Here is a 16,595-nt window from a genome sequence, read left to right on the forward strand (position 1 = left end):
CCGGAAAACGGGGTAAGACATAGGTAAATACGGACTATGTCCCGTGAGCATAGATTCAGATTTAGAGTATTTCATGTTTTGCTTGTTTATGCTTCATGATTTCAGCTTTAGCTTCAATGTTTGTATATATTTAATATACTTGTACTGTGTAATTGTTTTTATGCATTATCAGAGATTTCAAAGACTTGCCCCAGGGGTAAGCTGAGAGTGTCGATGATCTTGCTGGCTCTTTTAGACTCACGCTTGTTGATGTTGTATGTGTGCAGGTGTGGTTAACAGTGACCAAGTAGCCGATACTTGATTCATTCCAGCTTCGTTCAGTCCAGTTCAGTCGAGGTGAGCCACCATTAGATCATGGCGGCCTCTTCTTCTTTAGTTGACTTAGTAGTATTCCGAGATACGTCTCGTACTTTTCTATTCAAACTAGTAGTTCCATGACTTAGACATTTTACGGGGTTTATGGGCAAGACTCGGTATTTGTATTTCGCTTCCGCACTTTTCTTTATATTATGAGACTTTGCGTATTATTCATTTTATTCGTTAATTTTCGCATGATTAGCTTAGAGGGTTCGCCTTATGGGTAGAAGCTCGGAAGGTGCCCGGTCACGGCCTGAATGTCAGATTTGGGTCGTGACACTTATATGCACAGGTTATTTTTCTACCTCATGACATGCTCGGTATTTCTTTGATGTCGTTATCCATGTTCTATATTTCCTGTATGTTATTATTCATGCCTTACATACTCGGTACATTACTCGTACTGACGTCCCTTCTTGTGGACGCTGCGTTTCATGCCGCGCAGGTCAGCAGGTAGACAAATTTGACTCTTAGGAGCTCCATCAGCAGTACCGTGGCAGCGCTCCAGTTGTTCCGGAACCTCAGTTTCTTGGTACTACTTTTGTGTATATATTCGGGCACGGTAGGACCCGGCCCTTTTTGTATATGTAGATGTACTTTGTTTAGAGGCTCGTAGACAGATATGTACGGTCAGATGTTTTGTAATTTTGTTGTCCTCGTCGTTGTATATGTGCTAGCAAAGTTTATAAGTCCATGTTTACACTTATGCCATTAATGTTAACGTTAAGCAACAGAAAAAAAAATATATGGTATAGTCTATACGACCCACCTAGTAGTAAAAGTACGATACGAGATAAGGGGTGCTTGGTACAAGTATCGGGTACCCGTCGCGGCCCTAGTTGGGTCGTGACATTATCTTTATCTTTATATCTTATTTTATCTTTAAAAAGACAATTAAAGAAGCACAAATGAAAAATAGACAAAAGGACAAAAAATAATAATGAAAGGAGGATAGATTAGCTACTAACCTTCAAAAACAAAGTCGGTGCAAATGCCACCGTTTCCACACAAATACTTAATTAGGCATGCCTTAATGTAAACTATTAGAAAGTGTAAAGATTAATAATGAGGAGTCTTAGTTCGTTTGGGATAACTAGTGCTCCGGAAGAGGAGGAAAGCAAAAGAGAAAGGTTTCGCCCTATAAATCAGACTTTGCTAAGGAATGGGAGTATGGGAGTAAATTCCCTAAAAGGTCAGAATTACGTACTAATATCAATTTTGTTTTTTTAGGAATAGAATATCACCCAACTATCAATATTTGCCTCAAAATATATTAAAAACACAAATTTGCCTTGGTTTGTTTGGGCTCAATATTTGCCTCAGAATATCACCCAAATATCAATCCATTGGACAAGAGATTATTGAACATGGGATTTCGATAACAGCTACTCAAACACTCCATCCGTTTACATTTACTTGTCCACTATATTAAAAATAAAATTTCACTTTTCCTTGTCTACTTTAGCATATTAAGAAAAGATAAAAAAATTTTTTTTGCTTGTTTTACCCTTAACATTAAATACTCATTACTCATTTTCAAATCATTCTCAAAGTCCAATGAGACTATACACCAATTAATATGGGTATTATGATAAAATATACACTTCATTTATTAATTCTAAGAGACGCGCAAACTCAAAAATGGACAAGTAAAAATGAACGGGAGAAGTACTATTGAGCTATGTGTTTCATCTTCAAATACAACTACTGGAACTACTAATTAATAACGCTGCACTATCAATTAGTACAGCTATTATTAGAGAAAGTTACATTTTTGCACTTGGTGTTTTTATTAAAATCACATTAATTTAATACTATAATGAAGTGATAAATTATAGATAATATTTTCATTAATTAACGATAATTAATCAAGAAAATCCTAGTGGGGGCATCTAGGTAACTTCCTTCTATCATTGACAGTTCCAAAACATTTGTAGCAAAAAATGGTTGAAAAGATGGTCGTTCATTAGTCATCTCAGTTGTTCTTTTGGACATTCTTGAATTTGTTTTCATTTACGTCTCCCTCTCTCCGTGATGCACATGGACAAGACTAATGCACGACCATTAAAATGGATTGGTTAGTTAAATGAGTTTGGTTTGGGTTGGGTTTAGTTATATTGATTAGATGAGTTAAATAAATAATTATTTTAAAAAGAAAAAATTTATGTGACGTGGCATGCCAACTAGGAGAGAAGGAGAGTTTTGTGTGTTTAGTATATTGTGAGAAAAATAGTGATAGTTGAGTGATAGTCTAATCCTAAAAGAAACAAAAGTGATATTAGTAGGCAATTTACAATACATGTGTGACCTTTTAGAGAATTTACGCTAAGGAATGGATGTGGGTAGATCGGATAATTATTTTCGGCTGAATGGTTAGAATTATAATTATATTCTAAAGGGGTAAAGAGAGGTAATTAGTTTGGGATTGATGGGTAATTTGTGTAGCTTTCCCTATTTTTAAAGCCCTTTTGGGACTGAGGGACTATCTTAAAATGAAGTCAACCCAGACATATCAAGTCAATCTATTTCACTAGGCTTGAAAATGTAGTCTAATTATTGGTGCAAGCCTTCAAGTCTTTCTGTGGACAAGAAGGTGCTTTGAGGATTCCTTCACAGCCTTTAATATACACGTTTCTACAACTTTTCCGCATCCACTATGCTTTTAAACACAAGTTTTGACAACTGAGTTCATATCTAGTCTTCCTCTTCTTGGGATAGGACTCATTATGGCTTTCACTCGTTTTTTATGCTTTCTTATGATCTGTTACTTAGTTCAGACGAAGGGCAGTAGTAATTCAACTTGTCCAAAGTCCTTTTCATGTGGGAATCTTACTGACATGAGCTTTCCTTTCTCTCTTTCAACACAACCTGACTGTGGAATAATGCCCATGTCTGGTTGTGATGCTAAACCATTTCTAAGAATTCAACTGCTTCCTGGAGGAGATTGGTACGATGCTTTAGGGAAGCCGTATCATTATACAGTTAAGCTCTTGTACCCGAAGCTTTATACCACGTTGACACAACAAAAGTGCCAGGCTTTTAACAAAAATATCTCCCTTCCAGACTCTCCTTCTATTTCTTTCACAATCATCTCACAGGATTTTCTGGACTTCTTCAAGTGCAACAGCACTAGTAGTAGCGCCCAAAACATTACCCAAAAGAAGAATGACCATTTTGCTGGGTATAAAATGTACAATGGGTGTAAAGGCTTTAGCATATACTACAAGCTTCCTGGAGATGATGATAAAGACAATCAAGCAGGCAATCTTCCTGCCAGCTGTTCACTTATCCAATTGCCAATTGACTCAATATCAGATGATGGTGATGTGTTCAAAATGTTAAGGGCCTCTTTTCTAGTAGAATGGAAACTGTCTGAGCACTGTTACCAATGTCACTATAGCGGAGGTCAATGCATGACTGATAAAACCAACAAATTTTGGTGTACATATCCAAATAATCCACATGCTCAAGGTCTAGTGCATATTTCTTAGAGTCCTTTCTTGTTTTCATATCACATATATATAATATTTCATAATGTTTTTTTCAGATGCAAAAACGACTAGAAAAAAGTTCGTACTGACTCTGGGAGCAGGTAGTTAAATATCCATTAACTTCAGTGTTCTTTCCTATTACAGAATTTCAATGCATATCATTTAGTTTTTCTTCTTCATTGTGGTAAAATGTCTAAACATTGAGAGACAAGTACCTTAGATTACACAACTACGGATAGTAGAGTTGAGAAGCCATTCTTTCTCCTTGCGATTTTTTCTTTCTTTCTCTCCCCCCCCCCCCCCCCCCCCCCCCCCCCCGTCTTTAAAAAAAAAAAAATCTACGATAACTCAACTAAGGGCGTTCTCTTAGAAAGTCACTCTACTTTGTTTTTATAATTCAAAAGTTATTTAGCTATGGTATTTCAGTTAGAAAGTCATTGAACCTATTTAAGTGATTTTCTCATTAAATTTGCTGACGTGAAATTTTTATTTAAAGTCAAATTTTTTAGGATATAAAAAGATACCCATTTTAACCATTTTACTGACCCGGCCCACTAAAATATATTGACCAAGACCCTTTTATTTTATCCTCATTCTCTCTTTTAGTTTACATAAATTGACTAATCAGAGTTGCAAATTGGTGATTTTTTTTTCTATTCAACGTGACAATTCACAAAATTGCCCTTCTTTTGGGGTGGTCTTTAAATTTTGCCCCTCATATTTGCGGTCTTTAAATTTTGCCCCTCATATTTGTGGTCTTTAAGTTTTGCCCTTAGCTTGGATACCTGAGGTTCTGGGTTCGAACCCCCGCTCAGGCATAAAATAAAAAAATAATTTTGCAAGGCAGGACTGGAGGGAGTGTATGCCGGATCCGGCATAAAGTCCTTAAAGAAAAACTAAAATTATGCCGGAGGGGGCATAACTTTTCCTCAAGGCATAGTTTAGTTATGTCTTATGGGGCAAAACTTTTCCTTAAGGAACTATGCCTTATGAGGCAGACTTTTAATTAAGGCATAACCAAAAGTATGCCTCATAAGGCAGAACTTTTTCTTAAGGCAAACTTTTAGTTATGCCTTAAGGAAAAGTTCCGCCTTATGGGGCATACTTTTAGTTATATTTTATGGGCACACTTTTAGTTAAGGCATAACAAAAAGTATGCCCCATAAGGCGGAACTTTTCTTTTAAGGCATAATTAAAAGTTTGCCTTGAAAAGTAAAAAAATAATAATATATATATATATATATATATATATATATATATATATATATGTCTCAAGGCAAAGTCTGCCCCTTCCGGCATAACTTTAGTTTTTCTTTAAGGATTGTATGCCGGATCCGGCATAAAGTCCTTAAGGAAAAACTAAAGTTATGCCAGAGGGGGCATAACTTTTCCTCAAGGCATAGTTTAGTTATGCCTTATGGGGCAAAATTTTTCCTTAAGGAACTATGCCTTATGAGGCAGACTTTTAATTAAGACATAACAAAAAATATGCCTCGTAAGGCAAAACTTTTAGTTATATTTTATGGGACACACTTTTAGTTAAGGCATAACTAAAAATATGCCCCATAAGGCGGAACTTTTCCTTAAGGCATAATTAAAAGTTTGCCTTGAAAAGTAGAAAAAAAAATATATATATGTCTCAAGGCAAAGTCTGCTCCCTCCGGCATAACTTTAGTTTTTCCTTAAGGATTGTATGCCGGATCCGGCATACACTCCTCCCAGCCCTGCCTTGCGAAATTATTTTTTTATTTTATGCCTGAGTGGGGGTTCGAACGCCAGAACCTCAGGTATCTAAGCGAAGAGCAAAACTTAAAGAACACAAATATGAGGGGCAAAATTCAAAGACCACCCCAAAAGAAGGGCAATCCGTGCAAAAAAATGAATCCAGATTGATGGGTCAAATATACATTGGATACTTAATTGTTAAATGAAAAAAACTAAATACAAGCACACACAACAATTATATTAACAATTTAACAAAGTCCAATGATGCTATAAAGTTACTTCATGTAAATATGTATATCTCCAAGGAATTATCCTCATGACCCGAGGAATTCTTAGATACATCAATATTTGAAATTAAAAAATTGTTTGTATTAGTCGTTGAGGACTTCTTTTTTAGTTCCCATTGTTTGTTGCTTTTGTTAAAATACTGAAAATCGTTAGAGTCTGAAATTTTGGTTTAAAACATTTTTCAACAAACAATTCTGGTTTTGGTTTTAATTTTTGCAAATGTTTTTAGTAACATTTTAAACTTTAAAGGCCAAAATGCATGGAGATATTGACAAATCAGTGTTGGAGGAATCCATTGTAATTTTGTCGGAGAGAGGGGATGATTTAGGAAATAATGAAGGTACGATAAAACAGTCCTTGGTCAATTTATTTTTAGTGTGTCAGGCCAATAAAATAGTTAAAATTGGTACCTTTTTATTTCTTAAAAAATTGGCTTTAAATAAAAATTTCATGTCATGAAAAAATCACTTAAATAGGTTGGTGATTTCTAAGTGAAATATCAATAGTTGATTGACTTTTTGGTTAGAAACAAAGTTAAGTGACTTTCAAAAGAACTACCTTTAATTGACTGACCATCTGAGATATTATCTCCTACTACTTGCCTTGTCCCAAACACAGACTTCTTCCCTGATGGTGCACAAGACATTCAGCTTGAATTTAATTTATATTCTCTGATGGTGCATGACTTCAAAATTTTCCATAGGTACATGTTTGTTTACTGTTGGACTATTGATCCTACTCTTCTACTTCAGAGAAAATATCTTGGGGTACAAGTACCTTAGGTTTTGGGAATCTAATGCTGAGGATCACCAAAATATTAAAGCGTTTTTAAAGAACTATGGGTCACATGCTCCAAAAAGATACAGCTATTCAGAAGTCAAAAGAATCACCGGTAGCTTAAAAAACAAACTAGGTCAAGGAGGATATGGTCATGTGTACAAAGGAACTCTGCCTAATGGAAGTCATGTGGCTGTGAAGGTCCTGAATAGACTTAAAGGCGATGATGAAGAATTCATTAACGAGGTGGCAAGTATAAGCAGGACATCACATGTTAACGTCGTTAGCCTTGTGGGATTTTGCTTTGAGGGACGCAAAAGAGCTCTCGTGTATGAATTCATGCTAAATGGATCTCTTGAAAAGTTTATTTATGAGGAAAGATCAGACAGAGTTCGCCAGTTGGATTGGACAATATTGTACAACATTGCAATAGGCATTGCTCGAGGATTGGAATACTTGCATCGTGGTTGTACCACTCGGATTTTGCATTTTGATATAAAGCCTCATAATATATTGCTTGATGAAGATTTTTGCCCTAAGATCTCCGACTTTGGTCTTGCCAAGCTGTGCGGGAAAAAGGAGAGCATTGTGTCAATGTTACGTGCACGAGGGACTATTGGTTATATTGCTCCAGAAATTGTTTGCAGAAACTTGGGAGGTGTCTCTCACAAGTCTGATGTATATAGCTATGGAATGATGGTTCTAGAAATGGTTGGATGAAGAAAAAATGTTGATGTTGAAGTTGAACGCACGAGTGAAATCTACTTTCCACATTGGCTCTATCGACGAATAGAGCTAGATGAAGATCTTCAATTAATTGGGATAATGAATGAAGAGGAGAAAGAATGTGCAACAAAGATGGTGATGGTGAGCTTATGGTGCATACAGACTGATCCCTCAAATCGACCATCCATGAGCAAGGTTGTGGAAATGTTAGAAGGAAACCAAAATTCTATGCAAATTCCTCCCAAGCCTTACCTATATTCTCCCTCAAGATCAGAGGTAGATTCATCAGTAGTAGAACTGGCCTAGTCTTTATTTGTGTAGTCTTATCATGTTGTGAAGTTTTAGCAAAAGCTGTATTGTTGCCTTTTGTTTTTCTTTGAGCGCTGAATTTATTACTCCCTTTGTCCCATTTTATAAGATATACTTTCCTTTTTAATCGGTACTAAAAAAAAATGATACGTTTTTATATCTAGTCCTCGCTCCGTTTCAATTTATGTGATGTTATTTGGCTAGACGCAGAGTTTAAGACAGAAATAGGGGCAGAGGGAGTACTTCCTCCATGCATTTCTCCTTGAAGATGGTTGCAGGTCTAGTATCCGGTGTGCTTTGATGATTGAGTGTGGGAAGCCGCAATTTCCGAGAAATTTTCAAATCCATTAACAGCCTTGATGTCGTAAGGTTGACTGGAAATAATAGTCACAAAAAATAATTCCACTGAACAATTAATTAAATTTATAGTATTCCTTTTATTGAGGTAGGATTTTTTTTTTTTGAGCATGGGATAATTCTATATGGCTTTTAGTCTTCTTCTTTTGTTATCTTCCTCAATTACCAGTCTTCTTCTTTTGTTTGCTTATTCATGATTTCTTCAAATGCAACACCAATGTCACTGAAAATCTTCTTTGGTATTTTGTCTCTCTCTCCACAAAGTGGCTTTCGTAGTCGTAAGTAAATACTAACAAGAGTTACCATAATAGTAATAATTTTATTATTCCCACATTGACATAATGTATATATTGCACCTGATAGCCTTTAATCAAAAGATTTGTTCTGCATTCACTTTTACTGCAGTCGCAAAGACATGAAGGATGAAGCTGAAGCTCATGATGCAACTAAGTTCAACTAGTCATCGAAAGTGAGTCTACTTTTTGGTTAATACATAGTGAACTCTGAAAAATAACACTTTTTGTACATAAAGCAGAAGGTAAGGTGGATATCCAAGGATTGAGTAAAATTTATAGAGAGAGAGAGAGTCAACTCAAACTAATTGGGAATTGAAACATACTTGATTGATATATGTACACTTGACACAATTAGCTGCGCCATGCTTTTAGAAGAAAAGTATAATGAAACAAAATTCAATACTCATTCCACCCAATTTATGTCCAAGTCCTTGAGTTTCATGAGCCATTTTTTGGCATCTTGTGCAACAAAAGGTTTAGACGATGTCGTTTCACAATTTACATTATTAGCTAACAATTCAACTTTCTTCTCTTTGGCAAGGGTTGCTTGTCTGTTAGGATGTCTTACCTTAAGTGTTAGAAGACGCGAAACTTCATGAAGGCCACCCCATTTTTCTAATGCACGAGCAATATCATAACGACCTGTAGGAGATAACTTAAAACAATCAGAATCATTTGTGAGGTAAAGAACCAGTACAAGACACAATGTTTCCTAGGCCTAGAGTTGTGTCTTGCAGTATCCTGCATTTCATTTTACTTATTTCTTCCATTTTAGCAGGGTGGTGAGTGGGGACGAGGAGCGAATTATACCAGGGTAGGAATAAAATCTTATATCAAGTTCCATACCTGCACGTTCGAAGGATTTTCTACTGGGCATGTATGATGGATCCATTCCCCAGTTCTTCTGGAAGCGACCAATCTGAGAAGTTGCAGATTCATTTCCAAGCTTAATCAAAATAATCAATAAAATATGAAATGCAAACATGAAAGGTGGTAACATCTCTTAAAAGGTGAAACTCAATATTTTTTCCTCATTGATTAGTATCTTCAAGGGCGGCTCAACAAATTTGGTGGCCTAAACCCAAACTATAAAAATAGTTTAACTTTTTTTAACAAAAAAAGAACTTTGCGTAAGTGCGCCCTCACACACAAAGAGTCTCACACACAAAAGTATAATACTTGGACGAAGGGGAAAAAAGTAAGACCACAGATTTTCTTGTAAGACCAAAAAAAAAAAGGAGAAACATAATTTGGGTCATTTACTCCATTATCAAATGTAAATGGCTTAACACGATTTATATTCAGAGGTATACAAGGACCTAAATGTGTTTTTCCTGTTACCTAATTTTTGTAAGACAATTATGTTGCTTTCAAAAGTTCTCTTTCCTTTTCTAAATATATATATTTTTTGTAATTTCTATTCCATAGTATTCAATATTTTTCTAAAGAAAAAAGTACTTAATATAAGCACATACTATTATTAGAAAATGGGGCCTTAGTGGCCTACCCCTTCAGCCGGCACTGAGTATCTTATGCTGGTTTCATGTATTCATAATTAGTGACAACTAACCTCCTCTTGTAAGTTTTCCAAGCTATCCCAATAACCTTTTGGTTTGCGGTGCTTGTAAGCAAGAGATAGATTCATTAATGAAGCAATTCTTCTAAAACCTCCCATGCGTGTAATCGCCTTTTCAATATCCACTCTTCCATGTTTCCTGAGTTGCTTTCTCATAGGCATAAATCCTTCTTGTCCATGTTCAGAGATAAAAGCCAAGAGCTCAGCTTTGAGAACTTCAATATCCCTCTGTAACCCCGGAACTTTTGGCCTTTGTCTAGGTGAATATAAACTACTACTGTCTGAATTCTGCCCAGCTGGCCTATCATAATAAAAAGATGAATCCTTCATTGATGAACTAACCGATGACTCTCTGCATACATCATGGTTAAATTTCTCGAGGGGTTTCTCGGTCTCTCTTTTCTCAATGTAATCTCGGATTGCACATAAGTTCGAGGGAAGGTCCTCATATATGACCTGAAAATGTCACAAACTGCTGAAAATCAAGAGAATCCTGTCATACGAATGTAGGAAAATAAATTTCAGTGTTAAGTGGATGAAGAGAGTAGACATGGATACAAACCTCTTCCATAATTGCTTCAGAAAGAAATGAATTCTTGTGCATTTTTGACTCCACACTGTACTTCAATAGAGTATGATGACTTCCTAATTGCTCTAAGATCCATTTTCCTTGAAAAGAATCGAAGTCTCCTTCCACCTGCTCAAAGCTAATTTCTTGCTCTATATGTTCCGATAAGTCTAGGACTACACGTGCATGGAGTACCATGTATAGAAGACCCTTGCATCCTTCCTGTAAATGGACAAGTAGAAGCATCACCTTATTGATTCCAGGAGCTATCCACTAACTAATATTTGAGAAACATATTTCATTACGATACACAACGTATTGCATTATTACTTTCAACATGAACTAACACAAATTTTTGTAGTTCAAATGTAAAAGATGACCATTGTATTCAATTCTGTTATTTAAATCAAACACCTGAAGAATGCGAACTTTGTTGTTGTCTCGGGATAAGATCTTACTGATTGCTAAATTTGGAACAATCCTGCAATAATTCGGTATGAATTAATATTAGTATGACCAAGCCAGATATTACATGCTTGATTTGTCTGGAGTTTAGTTTAATTTCATCTGTACCACACACAACATAATAAAATTATGAGGATTTACGTATCTTTAAGTAGCTAAGGTTTGTTCTTCCAGAGTTAGTCAAATGGTTCTCTCATGCCATTGAATACTTTTACTTACACAAGAACCAGACTACTGAGATATTTCTCTCGGAAGATAATCTGAAACATGGAACTAAACATCAGAGAGACATTATTTAAGACAAACTAAAGAATTCTACCTTATATTATACTTTGCAGCTTAAGAAACTTTTATGTAGCTAGCCAATCAACATCTAGTTAACATCTAGTTATATCTATAAAACAAAGCAAGACTAATTTGTCCCTCATTTTTGCCACTTAATGGCACATTTAAGGTTGCATAATATACAGTAACTGAAATATCATCATCAGAGGAAACAGATATCAATAATGAGTTTACATGAACAAACTTTTACCATAGAAAATCTCAAACATGATTAGAAGAAAGTCCCTGGAAACTTACTCAGGAAGACTTTCATAAGCAGTCAAAACATTCCATACTTCACGAACTGGAGCTTTTACTGTAATACTAGCAACAACGCAGCGATGAACACCTCCATTTTCCTTCACCCAAAATCAATTTATCAAAGGGACTACCAAAACAATAGGGCTTCACAAGTCATAGTATACAGTCTATTAATTACCAGTAGACCATCAAATCTACGGAGATGGACTTCATCCACCACGCATGGCTTGTCAAGTCTGCAAGCTTTCCCAAATATTCCCCAATTATTACTCGCATCACTTGTAGCTGGTGCCAACGGGCCAAAAGTGGCTTTGACAAACTTGCCCTTTAAGTTTTCACTGGAAGATCTATTCTCATGGGATATGACACTATCAATATCTCTCTTAGAGGAAATAAGGGAAGAACCAGGTTCCGCGTAGGTATCAGCAAAAGTGACAGAAACACTCCGATCACCTTGGTAACTGTTTTCAGCTCTACAAGACAAGGCTTGAAGATTTACTGGGAGGTCTGACCTGATAATCCTCTCCAAGAAAATGGCAGGAAAGTTGAATCTTGGTATGACACTAACTTCATAACTTAGTAGAGCTGTTGAAGACCTGAAAAGGATACTAGGCGATAAGAAATTAAGAAATAACTATGTGTACATGTAGAAATATGTCTGCATAATAAGTACATTAAAGGCAATTGTCCTTTGCAATTTAATTGCAGCATTCAAACCCTGTGTTTAACCTCCTGAAATTTGTTTTGAGGTTTAGGTCATTGAAAGCAATCCAGTCACAAAACAATTTAACAGGTGAAACAAGTCCTAACTTCAAAAGAGTACAACTCTCAATATAGCAGAAATGTGGCTTTTGTTTCTGAAGAGAAAATTATAGCCGTTGAAGTCTAGTCTCAAACGCTTCAAACTGTTTGAGAATTGGTAGTGGCAAATTAAACCCAAAGGAAGAGCCGAAGCAACTTGTTTGAGGCAAATCCTCCCATAATCTGCCATGTTACTCCTACCTTACTTTCTGAAAAAAGGCATTTGCAGGTCTCTACTTTACTTTCGCAGACAACAACATCATACCCAGTGTGATCCCACAAGTAGGGTTTGAGGAGGGTGAGGTGTACACAGACCTTACCCCTACCTTTGTGGGGTAGAGAGGCTGTTTTCGATAGACCCTCGGCTCAAGAAAATCGTTTTTCAGAATAGGTTTGAAAAGAAAAAAGAACAAAAAAAAAAAAAAAAAAGCAATAGTAAACAAGCTATGATTAAAATATTGAAGGAAATGAAGTACTGACAACAAAAATAATAAGGATGACCAAGTAAAAGTAACAACATTAGTGAAAAAAATGAAGAATAAGATAATACTGTTAAGGGAGCAGATAGTGGTCCAGCCTAGAACCCTGCTTTACCACTGGGAAGAGAGAAGTAGCTTCACTACCCACCTAACCGTCTACCCTAATTCTCGACCTCCACACTCTCTGATCTAGGGTTACTCTTGAAGACAACATAAAAGGAAATTAGGAAAAGCAAAGTTCTGTCTGCTCAAATAAAGATTGTACCTTGTTCCAACTCTCACAGACCATTTGCCTTCAAACTTCTTGAAGTCGCCGTCAACCATAGAGAAATGGAGCTCGCGAACATTATCCTAAATTTGGAGAATTTGTAAAAGATATCAGCCAAATTAAGGAGAACAAATGACTGTGTACATGAATAGGAGTTTGAATGCTATTACTCCCACAAGAGATGGATGTAAGACAAAAGATAGTTGGGGAAGCATGGATTGTATTTATATAGACTAATAGTCTACTATTAATTTAAAATACCTAATCTAATTTCTCCATGAGACTTCACAGGTTAGAATGTCACAGCTCCCACAAACTATTATACATACAGATTTAATATGCTTACCGAGTTAATGAATTCTTGGAGATCCAAAACAACGCGAGCTTCTATGTGCCAATAAAGCGATCGTTGGATACCTCTTTGCTCCAACCAAATACGTCCAGGACGTGGACAAGGAATTCGCCTACTGTGATTAGCAATTGATTCATCCATCAGCATGTAGTGCAAAGTATATCCCTAAATCATCATAACCACAAATATATGCAATACGAATTTCACGGCAATAAGACATATAGAACACTTCAAATAATATAAAAGTTGCAGTATCAGATGATAGATTCTTCCTGGCATTCAGAGGTAAAGTAAAAGTTAATTCTTTTTTCTCACTGCGGTAAGTTGTAGGCACATCTCTGATTCCAGCGAATGGCTCACAACCCATAGAGGATTATAAGTTCAAAATATGAACTTCACGAAAAGCAAAAGATAAAGAAAAGGGGAAGGGAGAGTATCAGCTAAGAGCAAAGTTTCTCTAGTTCTCTAGCTAAGAAGCAAGGAGGATGGACTCAATCATGGCATGGCGGTTTTGCGAATAACTAACACCCATTGGAAATAAATATAGACTCCAATGAAGCCATTAATTTGCTTGAATCTCCTAATGAAAGGTACTCACACATTCTTTTTCATTGCAGGTCAATGCTAACTAGGTTGAACAAACCTAAAGCAAAACATATCTACTGGGAAGCAGTGCGGGGACCAGGAATTCAAACAAGGGGATTTAAAAAAAAAAAACCTATGCTAAGGGGATATATATATATATATATATATATAAAGGAAAAAAAAATTCCTGTTTACATATTATAATTATTCAATGAATTAAACCCCCTTGCACCCGTCTACCTCTGCTCGTGCCCCTGTCCCTGTCCCTGCCCCTGCCGGGGAAGGAAACTCAGTAGCGGATTACCTACCAAACTTGAAACTTGTTCAAGCTAAAAGAGATTTTGTTAGTTAGAACTCCTCTCCATGGATGCACTTCATTACTTTGCACTTAGACTCTAAAGGATAAATTTCAGTGGAATATGGAGTCAAAGCTACTCGGTTCGTTGTCTATGGGATTAGTCGAGGTGGTGGGAGGTAGTAGATTTCCATGGAATTAGCCTGAGGTGCGCACAAGCTGACAAGAACACCACGCTAATAAAAAAAAAATTACCCCAGTCCCAATTTAAGTATCTTAGTTTGATTGCTATGAAATTTAAGAAACAAAGGGAAGACTTTTGAATCTTCTGATGTTATAAAAGATTTGTGTAGTCCTTTGAATCTTGTGGCCTTAAACTTGTCATACTTATTAAATATAGAAAAAAATACTACTATTATTAGCCCAAAGAAAAGAAAGTAAGTATACACTGGGACTGACATATCTTTTATTAGCCCAAAGAAAAGAAAGTAAGTATACATTGCTGCTGTTACCTGCTAACGAGATTTGGGACGAAATCAGCAAGCCTTTCATAATCAGTGAGAGCATTCCAAACAGAATCAACATCAGCATTCACCAATATCTCAGCTTTAATCCTTCTTTCTCTCCATGAAACCACTTCCACTTCACATGGAACCTTTTTCTCTACTCCAATAGCATTAACCCCATCTCCTAACACATCTCCTCTTCCTCCTTTTCTGTAGTAATATGTTTTATCACTCAGATTATCATTCTTTGCATCAAATCTAATGTATTCTGAAGATGAAAAACTTGCTTTAGATATACTTTGTGAACAAAAAGATGAATATTTGTTGTTTTTTTCATAGTTTTTTGGTGAGATTATCAAACGGAAACACAGAGAATGCATATAGCAGTGATTACTAGTGTGGAAGTGAAGAAGTTGAAGGGGTTATCTAGTTTTAATTAGCTGATTAAAGTTGATGATTAATGGCAGAGTAGTGGTTATTTTCGGTTATATATGTTTGCTTGACCGTTAATTCTTGACCACATATGACTTATGGATAGAGGGGCACAGAAATGAGCGGTCACGGGTTTATGATTTTGATTTTTTTTTTAATTTGTTTTCTATTGTTTATATTTCCACCGCTAAGACACTTTTTTATTTATTTATTCTTAAAAAAAAAAATTAGAAACAATTAACTTTATATTTTCTATATTACTTTAAATAAAAAGTTCTCTTAAAAAAATAAATATTAGCGTGAAGTGATTAAAACACCCCTAAACCTGAAACGAACTACAATTTTAGTCTCTGAATTATTGTCACACTTAAAACACCTCTAATCTTGGCTAACTGAATTTTAATTCACCACCGCATTGCCATATGGCACAACAAGTGTTCACAAACACATTCAGGCGCGTGGGGGCTCCACATCAGTTTTTTTTTTTTTTTTTTTAAAAAACAATTTTGGAAAATTCCTTAAAAAGTACTCCCTCTGTTTCAATTTTTTTGAACCTATTTTCGTTTTAGTCCGTCCCAAAATGAATGACCTCTTTTCTAATTTGGAAACAAATTCATTTTATGAATGATTTACAACCACACAAATTTTCAAAGCTTATTTTGAACCACAAGTTTCAAAAGTCTTCCCTCTTTCTTAAATGTTGTGCCCAGTCAAATGGGTTCATATAAATTGAAATGGAGGGAGTATATTTTTTTAAAATCAGAAAAAACTATTTTTTTTTTTTAAATGTTGAAAACCCATTTTAAAAAAAATAAATCTGGACTGAATTTTTTTATTAAAAAATCTAGAAATTTTTAAATCTTGAAAACTGATTTTTTAAAAAAAAAAATGTGCGAAACCCGTTATAATAAACCCATTTTTCTAAAAAAAGAATCTGGAAAATTGAATTTTTGATTAAAAACTTAGACTTTTTTAAAATCTGGAATACTGATTTTTTTAAGAATAAAGTGTAAAACTGATAATTTTTTTCTAGATTTAAAAAATAATCTAATTTTTTGGGATTATTTAAAAAAAAAATGGGTTTTCCACATTTTGAAAAATATATATATTTTTTCCATATTTGTATGAAACTCCAGTTTTAATCCACTGTTTTCCAATTCTTGTTTAAAGAAGTGTCTTAAAAGAATCTTGAAAATCTGAATTTTTTAGGACACTTTTAAAAAAAAAAATCAAATTTTCATTTTTTTTTAAATCCATTTTTTACAGATATTTGAATTAAAACTCTAGTTTTTCAGTTTTTTTTTAAATCAAAATTTTCATATTTAAAATAAATACTCCATTGTTCCAGATTTTTTAT

General features: G+C 35.2%; 1 protein-coding gene and 1 pseudogene across 4 annotated transcripts; one reads left to right on the forward strand and one right to left on the reverse strand.

Moving 5' to 3' along the window:
• The first annotated feature begins 3,000 nt into the window (after positions 1 to 3,000).
• On the forward strand, positions 3,001 to 7,818 carry LOC132641739 (LEAF RUST 10 DISEASE-RESISTANCE LOCUS RECEPTOR-LIKE PROTEIN KINASE-like 2.1; annotated as a pseudogene).
• Positions 7,819 to 8,631: 813 nt separating this feature from the next.
• On the reverse strand, positions 8,632 to 15,370 carry LOC132641742 (uncharacterized). Of its 4 annotated transcripts, none has more exons than XM_060358823.1 (10): positions 14,813 to 15,365; positions 13,415 to 13,535; positions 13,066 to 13,151; positions 11,699 to 12,128; positions 11,518 to 11,618; positions 10,885 to 10,951; positions 10,465 to 10,692; positions 9,897 to 10,358; positions 9,173 to 9,245; positions 8,632 to 8,968 (listed from the first exon to the last, which is right to left on the reverse strand). In XM_060358823.1, exons 1-10 carry the CDS (start codon positions 15,184 to 15,186, stop codon positions 8,730 to 8,732), a joined length of 2,181 nt encoding a protein of 726 aa, XP_060214806.1. In that variant the 5' UTR covers positions 15,187 to 15,365; the 3' UTR covers positions 8,632 to 8,729. The 4 variants fall into 4 exon arrangements, with proteins under 4 accessions (XP_060214806.1, XP_060214807.1, XP_060214808.1 ...); XM_060358824.1 differs by having other exon boundaries at positions 11,699 to 12,116; positions 14,813 to 15,362; XM_060358825.1 differs by having other exon boundaries at positions 13,415 to 13,585; positions 14,813 to 14,950.
• Positions 15,371 to 16,595: the final 1,225 nt, after the last annotated feature.

The sequence above is a fragment of the Lycium barbarum genome, chromosome 5 (assembly GCF_019175385.1).
Source record: "Lycium barbarum isolate Lr01 chromosome 5, ASM1917538v2, whole genome shotgun sequence".
Taxonomy (NCBI): Eukaryota; Viridiplantae; Streptophyta; class Magnoliopsida; order Solanales; family Solanaceae; genus Lycium; species Lycium barbarum.